The 19,082-nt window shown below is 45.1% G+C and overlaps 1 protein-coding gene across 2 annotated transcripts in view; it reads right to left on the bottom strand.

Annotated features, from left to right (window-relative positions):
* Mb21d2 (Mab-21 domain containing 2) overlaps positions 1 to 18,543 on the bottom strand; it is a 108,521-nt gene extending 89,978 nt beyond the window's left edge. Inside the window, exon 1 of one of the 2 annotated variants that reach the window (XM_003477092.5) lies at positions 17,678 to 18,543. In XM_003477092.5, the coding sequence (XP_003477140.1) occupies positions 17,678 to 17,882 (205 nt within the window). In that variant the 5' untranslated portion in view covers positions 17,883 to 18,543. Of the gene's footprint in view, positions 1 to 17,337; positions 17,650 to 17,677 lie in introns of those variants that run through there. The other variant, XM_063261240.1, reaches the window with a different exon arrangement.
* Positions 18,544 to 19,082: the final 539 nt, after the last annotated feature.

The following is a 19,082-nucleotide window of genomic DNA, read 5'->3' on the forward strand; positions in this document are numbered from 1 at the left end:
CTGCTGCCCACTCTGGCCCCGCGGGCTGGGTTTACAGATAACTAAGTAGAACAAGCTTCCTGTTTGGCCAATGCTGTGCTTTTCTCAATGTCCAGGAAACTATTAAAAGCAAAAGAAATATCCTTACATTTCCTGGGAAAAATCTAGCTTTTGTTTGTTTACAAAACTTAAAACGAAAAAAGAAATCACTAGGAGTTCTATCCTACCTACTCACAAGGAGGTTAAGCCAAAATATTGGCACAAAGAATTGCATGGACCCTTGTTCAGGCAATGTTAGTCTTCCCCTGTTCTCAGGCTGGCACATTAATCACAAGAGAGGGGGTGGGTAAATAGGAAGGGAAGGGAAGGGCCAAGGAGGGAAGGGCAGGGGAGGGCAGTTTGATGCTCTGTGCTGCTCCTTTAACACACCAAGCATGTGCCCAGTCCTTACAATAGCCCAGCAACGTTGGCAATTCCCTTCAAAACCTTTAAAAACCAAGACAGGCTATAAAATTAAGATAAAATAGGATGCTTTATCCCATTTTATTTGCTCAAGATCACAGAATAAAGAGGTCTGCCCGTCCTCAAAGATCATCGTGTTTCTTTTGGTTTACTTCCTCTTTCATGACATGGATATCTACTCTCCATTTCAGACTCAGAAAGATCAATGCCATGGCATTTTTCATCCCAAAAAGCAATACCACCAAGACACTAAGTCTGCCTGCAAGTCCATCACTACCAGAAACTCAGTCCTCCATGCCAGTTTAGGGTCTCACTAGTCTTCATAGCTATCAATAATAACAACTCCTTAGTTACCGAGTATCTCAACAGGCAACAGTTCAGCTGCAATTTCCCAAATAAAAAGATATTTGGGAAAAAGTCTCAACCTTAACCTGGCTTGGGTGTCACTCTAGGAGCTTGCTTATGGTAGGGACCGCTAGCACAGGGAGAGAATATTGGACAAACGAAAGAGAGATGCCTCAAGAAGTGATAAGAAATGCTAGGTGAAAAAGAGAGAAGAACCAAGAGCTCTCTTGAATGTCTAATACAAGCCATCAAGGTACAACGATGAATAAGTTCTTCCATGAGAAGAGAAGAAACACAAGGAAAGAGAAGATGAGGAATTAACAGCAAACTTCATTACAGTGAACATTTTTCCCTCATAGGTCAAACATCTCTGTGGGATCTAGGAGGAACTGATCATAACATGGTGACATATGACCAAACTGAGGTTCGGAGTTTAAGGCCACCATGCTGGTCAGCACCATTGGAAAGACAAACCTAGGTTTCCTCACTCTCCTGGCACAGGGCTTTCTGGTCACCAGCCTCTGCCAGAATTGAGGTCCCACTAACTTAGGAATTTCCATTCTGCCGTGTAACAAATGAGATAAGGGAGGACTGGGTCACACTCAAGAAAGTGTGGCACTTCTAGAGGGGGCAGTTCCTGTGCATGGGCAGGTGATGATGGCAGTACAGGAAACAGCACCTTGTTCTCATTTTTCAAGAAAACTTAGAAATCTGATCTTGTGAAAATTCTCCTTTTAAATATTTGCTACAAAATTTTAAAAACACTACACTGGTCAAATCAAATATATACATAAGGGAAAATGAGCCCATAGACAACCAGTTTTAAATCTGATTTAAAATGAAAGGTCAGTGCAAATACAGCATGTGGTTCCTGACTGAGGACCACAGGGGCTTAGTTATTGATGCTAAAAATCCAAATGCCAACCAAGCATCACCTCTCATTGATATATTACTATTTAGCAAGTGTACAGAGATATTATTAAAATACAGTTCAAAGTAACTTACGTGGTTAACTGAATTTACAGTAGTACTGAATAATTATTCATTTTTCCTCAGTGAACTGATAATAAAAATATAACCACTACCACTTGAATTGTTTCCTTTTCCCTCACTCCCTTGCTGGCGATTGAACTTAGGACTCAGATCCATGCCCAAGCAAGAGAAGTGCTCCACCACTAAACTACACAACCACCCTCATGGTCCTCTCATAAATTTTTAACTGACAAAGAAAATCCATATGTAGAAAAAGTTAAGAATGATTGATCTCGAGCATTTCTAAAGACCCCATTTTATGTGCTATACAGAGGCAGGAGACTAGAAATAGAAGTCCCTGAGAAGTCCCCAAACACACAAAGGAATATGTGTACAGTGCACATGCCCACCCCCAGGGCCTCACCATGAATAGTCCCCACGTGATTGCCCAAGTTTAAGAATGAATGAAAAATGGTAAAAACACCAGCAGGATTTATTGAATGCCTCCTATAACCATTATTAAACTATGTTTCAGGCCAAAAAAACCCAAAAAACAAAAAAAACAATTAAAAACAGATGCATATAAATCCATCACTGTTAATTTATGGCAGTGGGAAATACCAGATATTAATCACAAATAATTGCAAATTCCTAAGTGGCCAGAGTAACCAAGAAACCTGGAAAGCTAGAATGCAGGTGGAGGGGGCTGAGGCCAGCTCCAGGCAGTGCAGAAGGTATTTCCACCAAGAAGAGATGGCACCACGCTACTGGAAGATCACTGTGGCTGGAGAGCTCGAGTGAGGGCATCTAAGGTCAGAGCGTGAAGCTGGAGAGGAGACAGCACCGTGGCTTTCCAGTCATGCTTGGAAGGTTTGTGCTTTTACCCTAACATACACTGGAGTACAGTAACAGTAACACAGAGCCTGTCTCACAGCATGCAGACAAGAAATTCATTGTAAAAGGCTGTCCTGAGTTTCTACACTGTGTACAGCACTGAAGGACACTTCCATTCCCAGTACGAAATGTATTCCTGGAAACTGATGAGTAGAATGGAATGACACTGCTCCAAATATCCTGATTCGATCTTCTAAAAATTGAGCACCAAGACCTCAAGAAGTTATTTCATCCCAAGGGCGGAAAGGAGCACAGCGTTTTAGCATCAGTGCTTCAGCGCTTTAAGGCAAGTTCACACACAAGTAACTGCCTCTACAGAGCAGAAAAACTGGACAGCTTACCTTACCAAGCCGTCAGTCACTAGCTTTCAAGAAGGCTGGTACTGGGGCTGGGGATTTAGCTCAGCGACATAAGTACCTGCCTTGCAAGCAGGCGGTCGTGAGTTCGATCCCTGGTACGGTACCGATAAAAATGAAAAAGACCAAAAAAAAAGAAGAAGGCTGGTACTGCTAAAGAAGCAGATCGTCTAGTTCACATACAACTGATCCAATTTATAAATTTTGATTACAAAGGAAACCTAAAAACACATTGACATCTGCCTTTTACTGGGGAAAAGAAATACTCTCCGTTATCGCCATAGTGATAGGCTACATTAACTATGTCCTAATTAAATGTTCTAAATCTGGAAAGAAGCCCACTGGGGTAAGGAGAAAGAAAAAGAAGAGAAAGCCTGCATCTTTGTAAAACTGCCCTAATTTACTGAGCATCAAGGGCCCAGTTGACTTTTGTACAGCTTAAATCAATCAATTAGCCTGGCTACACCTTCTGACTTTCAAAACAGAAGGTAGAGATGGGATGAGATTTCACACAATGGGCTATTAAATAAACAAAACCCACAAGCATCAAAAGAGGGATTGTCCTCAGGGCTGCCAAGGAAGTTAAACAGCAAAATGAAAAGAATGGACCAGCAGCCAGACCCACATCAGCAACTGGCTTCGAGGACAAGGAAACCACTCTCCGTTGTCCTCCTCTCACGTTAGGGCTGCCTCGTGGTTCACCCCTTGACCACTGAAGCCCGGTAGTCAGCTATGTGAAGGGGCACAGAAGAAATGAAAGCAGAATGCCTGTGTTGGAACCCAGTCTCTATGACTTCCTTGAACAAGTGATCTCAGGACTTTAGCATCCTTATCTGTGCTGTGAGAATGATGATTAAATGAGTTACTGATTATAAAACCCTTGCAACGTTGCAACCATGGGAAAGAGTTTCTCACCTGCACCACAAGCACCACCACCACTGCTGTCTGACTTGAAGCAAGTCCATTGTCAGGGGGAAGTTTCTCCACCAGCAAAATGATGTGGCTGGGTGTACTGATTGAGGGAAGATCGCCTTGGGCTTATTTCCTTTGTAATACACAATTTTCAACCCTAGCTCAACTCTAAATCCTCACAAGGCTCTGAGCTCCAAGACCAATTATACAGAGCTAAGGTGTCCCTGGCTCCTTGCATGGAGATAGACCAGCCAGGAAGCTGCTAAGCCTCCAACCAGCTATAGCCGGCCTTCCCTATTCCAGGTCAACATACCCAACATGGACTGATACTCAAAGCTGTGAAAACAGTGCAAGGAGAAAAAAGAAGAAGAAAAAGAACGCACTTCAGAGGGAAAAAGCCAGACATGAAAGAGACAAGGAACAATCAAAAAGCCAACCAAAGCAAACACGACAGATGACAATTACTCTGCCCTTGAGTTATCTATTTAGCATCCTTCCTCTTACAGCAATTAGGGAATTCAAACTACACGCTGGCTTTGTGGCAAGGGAAATGTTCCCTCCCTGGCAGCACAGCCCCTTGAAATGACTTGTTTTCTGCTTCAAAGCCAGGCAAAGGCCTCCTTGGAGACCAAATCCTTTGGGTCCAACATTCTGGGGTGCAAACACCTTTCTGAGGCGCAGTCCCTGCTCAGCGTCTACTTAACCTCCACTCTACCTCCAAATAGAGTCAGGGCTCAGGATGACTAAGTCCCTTCTCTGCCCCTCGGTTTCTGTCTGCAAAACAGAAGCAAGAAAGCATCTAAATTTCAAGTTTCTTGGGAACATTAAAACTGAAGATTTCTATCAGTGATTTCCACTTTGCATGGGCAAACAGTTTTATAATTATCATGACTACAATTTTTAAGTGAAGTTAAAAAAATAAAAACAACCAAAAAAAAAAAAAAAAAAAGATGCAGAGATATTTTCTGTTTTCTACCCAAAGCTAAACTTCTTAGGTTCAAATTTCTGCTCTCCTAGTACCTCTGTGAATTCTGGCAAAGTTCTTGCCTGGGTTACAGGTTTTTCATCAGTAAAAATATGGATAATATTATCTTCCTCACAGTGCTTTTGCTAGGATTGATTTAGTTAATAAAGGTAAAGCATGAAATAGTCAGAACAGTGCCTGGAACCCAGTAAACATTATTTTAGTGTGGCTATTATTTTCAATGTTACTTACCCAGTTTTTCTACTCCGAGAACATTTATTTGGAAGACAACCTGATAGCACAGACACACACACAAACACACACACATACACACACACACACACACACACACACACACACACACACACGAAGTGCAGAGAAAACCAGTCCTAGTCATGATCCCACCCCAAACTAACTGGATGCCCTCAAATGAACTGCTACCCTGCTCTGTGCCTCTGTTTCCAGAGCAGACAGCACAAGGATTTTCCCTAAAAATCTTCAGATCAGAGGTGACAAACTGATAGTCACAGTGTTCTGTCTGAGCTACATTTTTAAACTCTGTGTTATTTTTTTAAACAGTTTTAAACTCCATGATTGATTTTGCTCTCGATATCTAAAAAGTTTGAAATTTCCCATAAAAGTCTAAAACATGCAAAGAAATCTCATCCTCTTGGACCCTCCACAGTGGTCTTAAAGGGTAGTAGTCCCTGATCCAGCAGCAACTCTGTTACCTGAAAACACAGAACTGCAAATTCTCAGGCTCCATCTCAGACCCACAGAATCCAAAACCCAGGGCATGGGGCCCAGCAGCCTCTTTAGCAAGCAGAGGACCAGTGTACACAGCAGCAGGAGAATCCATGCAATGCAGCAACAACTGGCAGATTTTGGGGAGCAGGAGTCCCCCACAGACAAGATAAGAGATGATCTCAGCTCATGGCTGCACTCCCAGGCCCAGGGTCTCGCTGATTCTGCCACTGGGGACAGGCTGGCATCCACCAGGCCACCCACTGCACTCATTTCCCTTACCATGCTGTCCCTGGAAGGTCTCTGGCACCCTAGCTCTGATCTAGAAGGACCACCTCTTCTCACAACAGAATTATGAGTCCTGTGGGCACCTTATGCTGACAGGATTTTGTCGTTCCGAGTATCAGAAACATAGTCTGCGTGAAAACAGACTTCGCACACCAAGGGCACAGTTGAGAGAACAAACTGTTGAGTTTCCTTTATTAATCACAACACAATCCGCTCCAGCAGCTGCTATTAAGAACAGCTGCAGCTGCTAAAAGGGTGATCTTGAAGCAGCCCAGAAAGAGCTTGCAAGTTGAACACAGACACGGGCTCAGACACGTGGGAGCCTGTGGTACCCTGGTGCGGTTCTGCCTCCTGACCTCAGTGCCCCTCCCTGGTCCAGAAATCCTCTTCTTCTTCCTGTTCCCCAAATTAGGATGAGACAGAGGAGGACAGAAGGGTTTAGAACTAGAACATCAAAGGACTTTTATTTGATCCCACCTCCATCATTTAGTGACCTTGAGTGAGCTCATAGGCTTCTTCTGATCATCCTTTCTTCCTGAGTTAAAATAGATACAGGAATGGTGACTTCACAGAGATGTGAGAGAAGTGAAATGATACTATGTATATGACTGTATTTTATCCACTGTGGAGGACTAGATCAAAACAAAGGCTTATTGTCACCCCAGGGAAGCAGTGTGACCCATAAATCATCAAATGGAGGACTTACTGTTGCCCAGGGCAATCAGGTGACATCAGAGAATCACAGGGCTACAGAGGACCTTTCAAGGGGTTGCAATCCAAGTTTTCTTGGTTCCCTCTCACCTCCCCTACCCCTGAATGCCACTGACTTGGGTGGTTCCACCTGGAAAATTCAGTCTAACAGAGTTCACCATATTCCTCAGCCGCAAGGGAATGTGGACCATTCCTTTTTGCTCAGGTCAAGTCAGACCTGCTGTAACTGAAGAAGCCTTGACAGTTGCTTTCCAATTTACCCCCTATCCGAGGGCCTTTGCACCTGCTGTTGGATCTACCTGAATATCCCTCCATTGGTCTTCAGAGGCTTGGTTCTGGCCTCACCTTCCATTGCGAATGCCTCTTCCTCAAGGCAGCATCCTACATCCCTTGTCACTCATCCGACCTGGTTATTCCCCATAATAATATCCTGGGCTTCTTGTTTTTATCATAGCACACATCCGTATTTACTAACATGTCTTATCTTGTTAAATCCTCCAGACAGCAGAAGCTTGTGGAGGGAGTGATTTTGCTTCTCTAATTGACCACTCTGGGCACTTACACAGTAATTGCACCACAGTAATTACACCCGCACATGATCGGCACACAGACATATGCCGGATGGACTTAGGAACTAATGAATGAATGCTTAACACCACTGTGCTCACTTTGTAGATATTCCAATACTGGCAGGCAGAGACAAACAAGAGAGATACCAAATCCTGTTACTGAATTAATTCACAAAGAGTAATCAAGCCTCCTCTTGATGACAAAATATACAAAAATAAAGTAACAAACTGAGTAACAGTTCCCAGTGCCCACTTTATTATTCATTGCAGAATTGTCCCTGGTTATCTCTTTATCTTGTGCAGAGGGAATTCATTAAAAGACACTTCAGTGGGATGCAAAGAGAGAGGTGCTTCCTGGAGACAGGGCCTTACAGAATGCAATAATTATGAAGTGTCCTTAGGTCACTCGACTGGCAAGTACTTAGCCAGGCTCACTGTAAACAGTGTTCCAGACCCCAAGAGCCATCTGGGCAAGGCCTGACTAATGATCAGACATGGACAACACAAAGCTATAGAGGCTTTACTTCCACAGTCCTCTCAACGTTGGACTCACAGACTACAAACTCTTGATTCAGAAGGAAAACAAGTGAATGAAACCAGCTAGCTTTGCCTTGTCTGAGAATGCAGAATCATCCGAGCAATCTTAAAAAAGATGTATGAGGCTAGAGAAGCCACTGAAGGTCGTGTACTGCAGCACACCGACAGCCCATAGCTGGACTGAGGCTTCTTTCATATCTGATTCTGCAACTTTCTGTTTCATTTTGTTTAGTTTAGTTTAGGTTTTTGTTTTGTTTTGAGACAAGGACTCGATGTAGCCCATGCCGACCTTGAACTCATGGAGGTCCTCCCGCCTCAGCCTCCTGGGAGATGGGATTACAGGGGTGGGTGCACCACCTTGGCCAGCTCTTCTGCCACTTTGAACCATTCCCCAGTCTCAGTACCCACATCTGTAACACACACCTTTCTCAAAGACCTATCCTATTATGGCCTGTGATGCAATGAACAGCTACTTTGAAGAAAATAAGACATAATAATAGCTAGTGCTGATTTAATACCATCTTGTCTTAAAGCCGCACCAAACTATGGCTCTTCTGTCTCCATTGATTTTATCATGTTGTGACTTGCTGGATTTTATCGTATGTGGTAGTATAAACAAAAATTGTTATAGGCAAGGAGATAATATAGAAACCATTGATCATTTTTTCTGTTAGCTGGTTCTAAATACTCTACAATGCTTTCATCCACTTGAATGGTGTTACACAGTCTTGATATGTTTGATGCTATAGCATATGAAGTTATATTGAAATATTTCAAGGAAAGAGACACAATGGTAACTACTATTAAGTCGGGTTATTTGGTGGTGAAGCACTAGGTTGCTGAAAGTGTCATGCTTTATCCTGTATTGTTATGTTGTTATGCCCCCTTTATTTCATCCTCTCCCTTATTCATTAAAAAATTATTTAATTTTTTAAATTCCTTTTTTAAACTATGGGGAAAAAATCAAAAATCTAGCAGGCTATATTACAGTAACTTTTTTGGTTTCCTATTAACTTGAAGTCCTGTAATACCCCCGTTATCTTGTTTTGACTGATTAGACTCTATTCTGCTCTGTATGAAAGTATCAAGTATCAGAGTATAGGCAACTACTATAAAGGCAATAAGATTCACTGTGATGCCCATTCTGGTTTAACTATTATCCTCTTTTGAGGTGCTGTAAGACTTACAAAGTTTAGATTTTATTGGTCTTGTTCTCTACTGTTATGTTTAACTCTATAATACCTAAAGAGATAGACAATTCGTCTTAAGGATACAAGAGGCATTAGGGTAACCATTGTTGATAACCCTGTACTCTGTTTTTACATCATGTGCTATGTCTATCCTTGGTCTTGACTGACAGCTTTGTTTTATCATGCTTGATTTTATTCTCTTACAAAAAAAAAAGTAGTAAGATCTAAGGGAGCAATAAAGCCCAAAATGTGTAAATTTTGTTGTAATAAAGAGAGGGAAAGAAAAGTGCCCTGAAGGATACAACAGCAAGGGTGTTTTAGGTGTGTTGCACAGAAGACCATATTAATAGTTTGGATTGGATTACTGAACACAACTGCTTGCAGTCTCACTGTTTGAATGTTCGCTTTGTGTGCTTTGATCCTGTGACCTGAAACACCGTTTCTAAGATGATAGCGAGTAATCTATTAACTGGTAATAGCATACTGTTTTTTGTTTTTTTGCTCTTCTGTAGTTCTGAATTACTTGTACCCTTACACTGTTTTGTTCTGTTCTGCTTTTTTTTCTCTTTTCCCTTTTAAATAAAATATTAAAAAAAAAAAAAGACCTATCCTAGAAACATTTCACTACATGAGGATAATGGTTGTAATCTATAAGGCGTTTTCTTTACTGTGCCAAGGTACATTAGTATCATCAGTGGTAAATAACAATAGTTTATAATAATAAAGACCTGCTACAACCTGAGTCCCAAAGAAAGCTCTGGATCATATGGAGGATGACTGATATGCCTGTCAAACGCCTTCCCGGGAAAGGCAACTAAAGCCTGCCTTGCACTCTGTGAAGCCCAAGGAGGCCCTTGGATACTCACGGCACAAAAATCAAGGTTCACAGAAAGGAAGCATTCCCGTGAGTTGCAGGTTACTGCTTGCAGCTCTTAGGGAACACACTCCAGCAACTGCTTGGACATTTATGTCTTCCATTGCCCTAGGATATGTCTAAAGGAATGCAGAAGTGCAGAATGCATCTGAAAAAATATTCTTCTATATAAAAGATACTGTCAAGGTTTTTCTTGACTTTAAAAAAAAAAAAGATGATAAAGCATTGCTGAACAGAAGAGGAAAATCAGAAATAATACCAGATCATTTTGGCTCTTTTTGTAAAAGCCTGGCAAAAGAAGCTTCACAAGATGCAGTTCTATAGAGTGGCCCGAGTCACCTCATACCTGTGAGCATCTACTGTATACATGACCTCATTAGGGATGCACACATAAATATGCAAGGGATTCTTTAATCCACAGTACGGGAAAGCATATGCTAAGGGTCACAGAAGGGGACCGGGTATTAGGAGAACATGGAGACAAAGGTCGAGCTTTTACTCCTTGGAGAACCTAAGAAGCCTCATGAGCTGAGCGGTCTTTGAGCTAAGAGAGAACAGTAATGCATAGACCAGGTATCCAAGGCCATCTAGAGTAGCCGGGACTCTTAACTAGTTCTGTGACATGGATCGTCTTGCCAAGCTGGCCTAGTTTACAGACTCCTGCAAAGAAGAATATATTTAAATGAAGATACCAACATTGCATAAGATTTCAAAGAAAATCAGTAATAAAATACACAATGCGTTTATAAAGTCAGTTTGCAAAACAGCAGCATGTATGAGCCCTTAGTAATGCATTCAATAATAATATCTAGGGAGCCTAAAACCTGCTATCATTTTGAAGCAGAAGTATCTGCAGCAACTGTAAAGGGAAATGAAAGTACTTGTGATTTCTACTGGCAACAAAAACACAAGTAGCACTAATACTACTGCGGTTACTGACATTAAAATGGAAGGAAATGCTTTACTATAGTTAGAAGTTCATAAAAGTAAAAGGTTAAAGGCCCCATTTTCCCAGATTCAAGTTCATAGACTCCATTTGTTTCTGTGAACCCAGGTTAGGGCACGCTGATAAAGAAGACAACTCAAGCAAGAGATGAGGCTTATGGAGGATGGTACATGTTTATGTGAAACATGCCAACAGAGATCGGAGGCAGCATGGATGTCAGGTGAAAAGCCAGCAGGCATGGGGTGTATATCTGGAATCCCAGCTACTTGGAAGGCTGAGGCGGGCGATCATGAGTTCCAGGCCAGCCTCAGCAAGTTAACAAGACCTTGTCTTTATAAGGGCTGGGAATGTAGCTCAATGGTAGAACATTTGCCGAGCATGCACAAAATCCTGGGTTTAATTGCTAGTATTCAAAAAGAAAAAGACAGGTAAAACCCTCAGAATAAGGTAGAGGGCCATCACTCAATTACTAAATCATAAAAGATGCTTGTCACTGTTAATCTTGCTATCATAGTGGCTGAGTTAAGAAACACCCAGAGGATTTCCACAAACTGCTGGGCTGGTCATGGAGGTGTGACCCTGAGTACCATACAAGTTCCCTAGCCCCTTCCTCTCTGCCACCATCAGCAGAGCCACTCTGCTCCAGCAAGCACTCTTCCTCTGACATATTCCTGTCTCGAGGCGCATTTCCAAGCACTGAAACCTCAAGCCAAATAAACCACTTCCTCTTTTAAATTCTGAGTGTCAGGTACTTGGTCTCAACAATGGGAGAGCTGACCAGTACAGTGCTCTAAGTTCTAGAATGGTATCTTCTGGAATAAAAGGCAATGACATGAAAGAAGTAAGGGAAACATGATTTGACAAGTTTCAACTCATCTTTTAAAGTACTGTAATGACAGCATATTAGTATATTCACAAAACGAGCACATATCTTATATGATCCCTGTTATACAACTAAAAGCACATAAGCGTGCATGGGTGTATGCTTGCATATAAACATAGACATCCACAATAAATGCACATCAAAACATTAACAGGGACTGGAATGTAGGAGTGACTCTAGTTTTCTCTTTGTATTTTCAAGCATTAGAAAATGGCCAAAAGGAAGCTCAACAGAGGTTAAGAGACTTATTAAGGGTAACACATAGACGGTGTAATACAAAGTAGAGCTGGTACCAGAATTCAGAAATTTCCTTCGTTGTATGGTACAAAGATTCTAGGTTCAAAATTATATGCACTTGACCACCTAGAGAAAGTAAAACTATCAAAGCCAACTTACAAGGGGCTAGGGATTTAGCTCAGCGGCATAAGCGCCTGCCTTGCAAGCAGGGAGTCGTGAGTTCGATCCCCGGTACCAATAAAAAGGAAAAAGACAAAAAAAAAAAAAAAAAAAAAAAGCCGCCTTACACATGCTTAAACACTCAGCAGCAGGTGCTCAGGGAGTGCTAAGTGACTTGCACAAAGTGACAAGCCAACTCACTAGAGAAGTCAGAGCTAGAATCTAGCTCTCATAGCCCTGCTGAGCATGAATATTGCCCTTGCTGGAACAAAGCTTTGCATCAGCCTAACCTTGGTTAGGTCCCAGCCGTTCTACAGACTTGCTGGTAAACTTGGACAAATTCCCCACTTTCCCTCATCCTAAGGTTCCCCATAGTTCTCGGACTCAAAGCCTATAGCAATGATTGGGTGACATCATGACGTGACAGTGTAGCACAATTCCTCACACAGTGAACACTCTTTATCTCGTTCACTGTGTGTCCCTAACCCATCCCACTCGGAGGACTCCAGTGTTATCGTCTAGGGGCCAGCAGACTCCTAGAAGCCTCACAGTCTGGCTCAAGCCTCAAGAGTCAGCCAGGATCATTGCTTAGGAGCAGCTCTACGGCACAGAGAATGCGCAGCACTCAGCAAGACTCAGGACAGTAGGAGAAGCACTGAGCAGCCAGGACAGGGTCTCTATGGATTCTGAATCAGTGGTTTCAAAACAGGACCAGGGATTCTGAATTGTGAAAAAGCTTCCTAGGAGAATCCAAAGGCCTAACACTCAAAGCTAAGTTCTCAGTCTGACAAGAAGGAGTCTAATACGTCTGTAGACCCCAAAGGGACTCAGCCTACTTACAAGCAATGCACGACCCAGGGGTGGCACAGTAAGGACTCAGGAGAAGACCCAGAGCCCTCACAGTTCCAGGGCCAGCTCCTCTTCAAGGATGCAGGGCAGCCACTGGCCAAACCCAGGAAGGAGAACTGAAACCAATTCAAATTAGCACAGAAGTAATGAAGAAGGACTCTCCTTGCAGCTATCCTGGATGTTTTCAGAGGAGGAACAAACTTCAGAGATGATCTACTGATCTATTACAGATATAGCACACTGGTGATTACAAGAACATACTAAGCAGTTGAAAGCCCACAAAGCAACAATTCACATTAAGACTATTTGGTGAATTTAGTAAGAAAAGAAGATCATTCAAACACCACGAAATCAGGGCTTCAAAATGGCCTACTCTGGAGATGTAAAAAAAGCCTCTAAATACAGCAGGCCAAGAGTACTACAAAGCACCACTCAAGTTTAAACCTCTGAAGTAGCCAGGTTGTGTGTACTGGCCTGGGAGGAGATGGCAGACAGCAAGCTAGCCTCTTAATAGTTAGTGTGCAGAGGCGAAGAGGAGCATTCTCCAAGGATCCTTGAGAATTTCTCAATGTTTCTGCTATTTTATCTCAGAATCATGGGTATTGCTTGACAAACATCATGACATTCATTAAGGGTTTGCTGAGTGCACAAAAGAGAGACAGGAACAAAAGAGGGCAGACAGAAACAGACACAGAGAGACTACCCAGCTCCCACAGGCTAAGGGGACTATGACCAGGAAGGTGGTCCCTTTTGGTTGCTAGACCCAAGAGGGATACAAAAGGAACAACTACTTCTAAAACCTGGGTCTAACCCCAAGCTCTGGGAGCACATGGTCTAAGTACTTGACCTCTTTGAGGATCCACGTTTCATCTTCCAAAAGTATGTACTTCATCTTCAAAAGTGGGAGGATGATACTTATCAAGTTGTCAGATGAGTACAGGAGCTAACGGATTTGTGCAAAGCAACCAGAATCATGGTCAGCACATATTACGGCCTTAACAAATGGCAAAACATGTTGAAACTGATTTTGCTCCCTATAGCAAAAGCCAGTACCCTCCCAACCTACTGTTAACTGTAAGCCCTAGTCCTGCTGTAATAAAGCTGCAGGAATAACTAGCTGAACTTCACTAAATTTTCTAATAAAGCACATTTCTTTAAATAAGTGATAAAAATCACATACATTATTTTTTAGCAAAGCAATTTCACTTTCAGACATAATTTTGAGAGAATGCATTACTGTTATCCATGCTAAATAAAAAAAAAAAAAAAAAAAAAAAAACTAAGAATCCACAACCAGCATGAGGCAGACTGGGACTGAATGTACAGATTTTAACATTTTATTATAATGACCATGATTTTCTCAATCAAACATTCAAATAGGTGAATTTATTACGGAATAAGATACTTGAACTCAGCCTGCTCCAAAAATCAGTTCAACTGCTGCTTGTATTATGCTAATACTTTTAGCTGAAATCAGAAACAAATCCTCAAAGTAATTTAAAAAAAACCAAAGCCCTGTCTGCCTCTAAATATTTCATGCATCTATATCTAATAGTATCAAGAGGAACAGGAGTACATCTTGGTAAGATCTCTGTCATTTCTTAGCCATATGACCTTTTTTGTTTCTTAATCCCACTAATTTCAATCACCTCACCAATGTGATGGTAAAGCAACTTTTCTCAAAGGCAATGGGAAGTTCTGGCCCTGAGAAGGTGATCAGCAAACAACTGTTCTAACAGCCACGCCACTGTCAGGACCACTTGCGTGTAGCTTCGCTGACTGTGTGTCTCTTTTGTGCCTTCTCTTAGCTTCCCCATACCCTCTCTCTTCACCTAACCCCTACAGAAACCCAACCAGCTTCCTCCACACAACCTCACCAGGGAATGAAGATAACAAAAGAGCCGGCAGAGACATTATGCAAATACCAAATATTATTAAAACATTAATGAACTCTGGCAATTTCTCTGAATTTTGATAAATGGTGTTTATTATGCACTGCCAGCCTCTCACACAATCTGGGCTCTCAAATATTAACTGGATAATAGCAGTAACATTCTCTAAAAGACCAAAGGATAAAGAAATAAGGAGTCTGGGTGATTCCAGCTAACACTGGCCTCCAAAGGAATCAGGGGTACAGAGGTGCAAGCAAGAGGAAGAACAACAGGTCAACCAGACCGATGTGGCCACCAGTGGGCTCCAATCAACCCCGCAGCAGACAGCAGAATGTGTTGGTCCTAACAGGTCATCAGTATGACAACTGTCTGCTGCACCTTGACTCTTCTTTGTAAAACTGTCTCCGAACAGGACAGAATGAAAAGGTCTGCAGAGGGGGAAGGACTTCACTCTAGGCGAACTCTTAGAGAGTGGCTTGGTTTGCTGGCCCCCATCCTCACAGCTCTACCGACAGAGGCTGGCAGCAAATTCTTTGGACATTTCAGAGTCCCTTTAAGCTGCTGACAGTCCTCAGGTGCAGCCAGACAGAAGCAGAACAAAGCCAAGAGAACTAACCCCTCCCCAATGACTCCCTAAAATGAGGGCCTGATGCGACCCAGGTGACACCCTAGCAGACTGGAGATCACTAAAACACCTCATTCCCATATTCATGAAAGACCCAAGGCTGTGGCAAGTGAAACAAAGTGTACAAAAAAAGGTTTTGTTCCTTAAGCCAAGCCAAAATCTGCTTCAGGAAAAAGTAAATCCACATGGGGACCCTTGCTGTCACCAAACCTTTACTTGTCTGGAGTAGCCAGCACCTCATTAAGGGAAAGGAAGGGGCCTCCAAAATGGATGCAGCACCACACACAGGCTAGCACATCGCGCCATCTGCCTTGCAGCGCCCAGAGGGGCAAAGGGCTTTAGTGATTGTCCTGCAGGCTGTCTCCTGCAGGTGGAAATACTCAATTCCCAGGGGCAAGAAAGCCTCCTCCTGCAAGGTCAACTGAGTAAAAAAGGAAGAGAAGCAAATCTAGTTTTACCTGTCAACGCAATGCCACCCATGATACAACACGCTTGACTACATTAAACACCCCGGAACAATTCACTCTCCATATCTGGATCAAAGCTTTGCTAGGGCAGTCTATCAGATGCAGGGTTAGCACAGAAGTCCCTAATGAGCCTCCAACTTCAACCTACCGGTCCCCCAGATCTCCCATCCATCTTGTGATCAGGTGCTATCCTGACGGGTTGTGACCCCCTTGTTCTAGCAAAGGACCTTGGGCAAGAGGCATGAAAACTGATGAGGGAGCTGTAGGAGTACAATGGTAGGTTTCTGTTATTTATACCAAAGAGAAAGGCCATGATTAAGCAACTTAAATAACCGCCCTGAGTTTCCCTGAGTATCCCTAACCTCCAGACAATCACAGGGTTGGTTCTCTTTGTGAGGGTTTGAAGCCTCCCTCTGAAACCTGGTTCCACCCGGTTGTGGATTTTAAACAGCACTAACAATGCATCTAAACAGTTGAGATGTCAAATATCTCAGTAAAAATCTTTTCCACTTCACTATCTAGAATACACTCGGTGAGTGAGCAAAAGGTAAAGGGGAACGTGTAGCCCCAAGTTTTAACCTGTTCCATCCAACTTCCCCAAACGATTACTGGACCACGTTCAACGCGTTCCACGCACGACTTAGGCTGTGGCGGACGAGAAAATACAGAGCGAATGAGGTGGCTCAAGGGTAGAAGCAGCTACAGGCAGCAGGCTGAAATCCAACTAGATCGCAGGGAGGAGGAAAAAAGCCGTCTCCCTCGGCGATGGAAACACCTTTGCAATCACATTTCCTACTCCTGTGTAAAATTGGCTGAGGATATTTGTAGCGCACACACAGGGAGACGCGCAGCGCCACACTGAGCCCCAGTCCTGCGGCGAGGCCACCTACCGCATGACAGCCGCGATTCCTCGCGGGAGGCTGCCTGCAGGGGACACTCATTGTACAACTCAGCAGCAATAATCCCAAATACAGGACGCGGGGTGGGGAGGAGGCGTCTGTCTCCCAGGCCGGGCTCAATTCTTTCCCATTACATTGAATTCAATACTCTGTAGGTGAGGGACTGGCTGGTGACAGTAGATATCTATCCCGGTCAGCGCTGGGTCAATACACCAAGAGGTAGGGGTCAGCGCTTCTATGCAGCCAGAGCTCAACGCCGGGTCCTGAGAAATTCCGAGCTCAGCCCCAACGTTGGAGAAGCACCGGAAATGCTTCCTAGAGCTTCAAAGGGCAAGTCGAATTGCAAATCAAAGTTGCAAGAACTCCCGGGCTCCTAGAGTACTTGGGCGGGTTGCTCCGGAACACCTAACAAGTTTGGCCACCCGGGGGCTCAGCGAGACAGCTCCGCGCCGCGGGACCGGCGGAGCAACTTGTCGCTCCGGCGCCCAGCCAGAGAGCGCCAGGCTGGGGAGAGGACCCCTAAACCGGTGCCAGGAAGGCGAAGGTCCCAGAGCCCTCCAAATAAAGGTGCCCCGCGTCTCACCTGCACCGTGCTGCTTCAGGGGCTCCCCACACCGTGAGCGCCTGCCACCGACCCCTCACCTGCCGCCCGCACCCAACGCTGCGAAATTCACGAAGCAGAAGGCGAAACCGGGAAGAAAAGGGGCGCCCGGCGCAAAGTGGAGTTGTGAGGGAGGAGAAGCAGCTCGGGCTGAGGCAGAGGGAGAAGCGAAGGGGCGGAACGCGAGGGTCACACCTCGGGCACCCGGCTCCGGGGAGGAAACCCTAAGGAGAGCGCCGGGCAGCGGGTGCCGGCTCTCCACGCCGCGCCGCTTCCCATCGCACACGCGCGCACACGCACGCCTCCCCCTTTTCCTCCTTACCCAGCATGGAAAAGATGAAATCCTTGGCGGTGTGGATCTCCAGCGCTCGCTGGTCGTCGTATTCACGCTGGTCGTGCTTGGTGAATTCTTGGATGAGTTTATTCAGTTCCTCCACCCGGGCTCCCGACCTGAAATCCAGCTCCGGGAACGCAGGCTTGTTGTTGCAGCCCAGGGAGGCTGCCTTGCTGACGGTGGGAGCCGCCATCTTCGTGCAGAACGCGCCGAGCAGCAGCTCCGCGGCGCCGGCGACTGCCTCCCCGCCCCCTGCCGTCCCCTCCCGCCCGGGGTCCCCTCCCCGCCCCTCCCCGCCCGGCCCCGCCCGGCCTGGCTCGGCCCCTCTCGGCCCGGCCCGGCCCAGCCCGGCCCGGCCCGCCGCGCGCAGCCGTCCAGGCGGGCGGCCCCGCTCCGTGCGCCCCGCGCGTCCCGGCTCCGCGCACCCGGACTGCAGCGAGGGGAGCGCGCGGGGCCCCGGCACCTCCACGCTCCGGCCCCACGCCCGCCGCGACGCCGCCGACCCTGGCCCTGCCCGAGTCCTCGCCGGCCGCGCGATCGCGATCCGAGCGCCCACCCGCGCCTTCCCCCACGGGCAAGGAAAGTGAAGTGGAAACAATGTGAAATTCACCAGCTCTGAAATCAACAAGCTGCCGGCTCCAGTGCTACCCAGCCAGCAGCAGCGTCCCCATTTAAAGGGACAGCGCACCCGGTGGAGAGAAGCAATAAATACAGGACAAGAGGTCTGCACGCGGGTGTCGGCGTCGCTCGCCAGTGAGGATTCAGGCAGACGCGCGAGGTGCAGGCGTGTTCTTTCTGCACCTCCAGCTCCCCCGCGGACTCGCCCAGCGCTCTCAAGGAGAAAAGAGGCTTGCTCTGCGGATTATCAGGGCGTGTCCCGGGCTAGGACGCGTTCTCATCTCTAACCGGCAAACTCCTTTAGATGGCGAAAGGAACCAGCGTTAAGGAAGATGAAACGGATCGCCTCTGTTGGCAAAAATTGCCAAGAAGGAGAGAACCAAGCTTATAAAAAGCCCATCCTGCCCTGCACACACTCCCGCTAACCACTAAGATACCTTCTCCTTTGCCCTCTCCCTGGACAGTAGCCTACTCCATTTAACAAACTATTTAAGATATAGTAACCTAATGAAGTCTGACTTTCCATAACAGGGAAACCAAAGTGACCCTGAGGTTGCAGACAATGCTGGATGTAGAGAAAGAGAGAAAAATATTATCTTTCATAGAATATGACACTCACTATTTGCCAGGACCTGGGTGGACCACGAAAAGCCAAAGGCCTGGATCCTGCAAGGGAGTTAGGTTTTTCATGTAAATCACAGTTTCTTACCCGAATGGGATCTCAGAGGCGATGTTAGTGGTTATGGGATGCAAACATTTTAGCAGGTCCATTGAC

This window comes from Cavia porcellus, unplaced genomic scaffold (genome assembly GCF_034190915.1).
Source record: "Cavia porcellus strain 051 isolate PalLab524CR breed Dunkin Hartley unplaced genomic scaffold, mCavPor4.1 scaffold_14, whole genome shotgun sequence".
NCBI classification, from domain to species: Eukaryota; Metazoa; Chordata; class Mammalia; order Rodentia; family Caviidae; genus Cavia; species Cavia porcellus.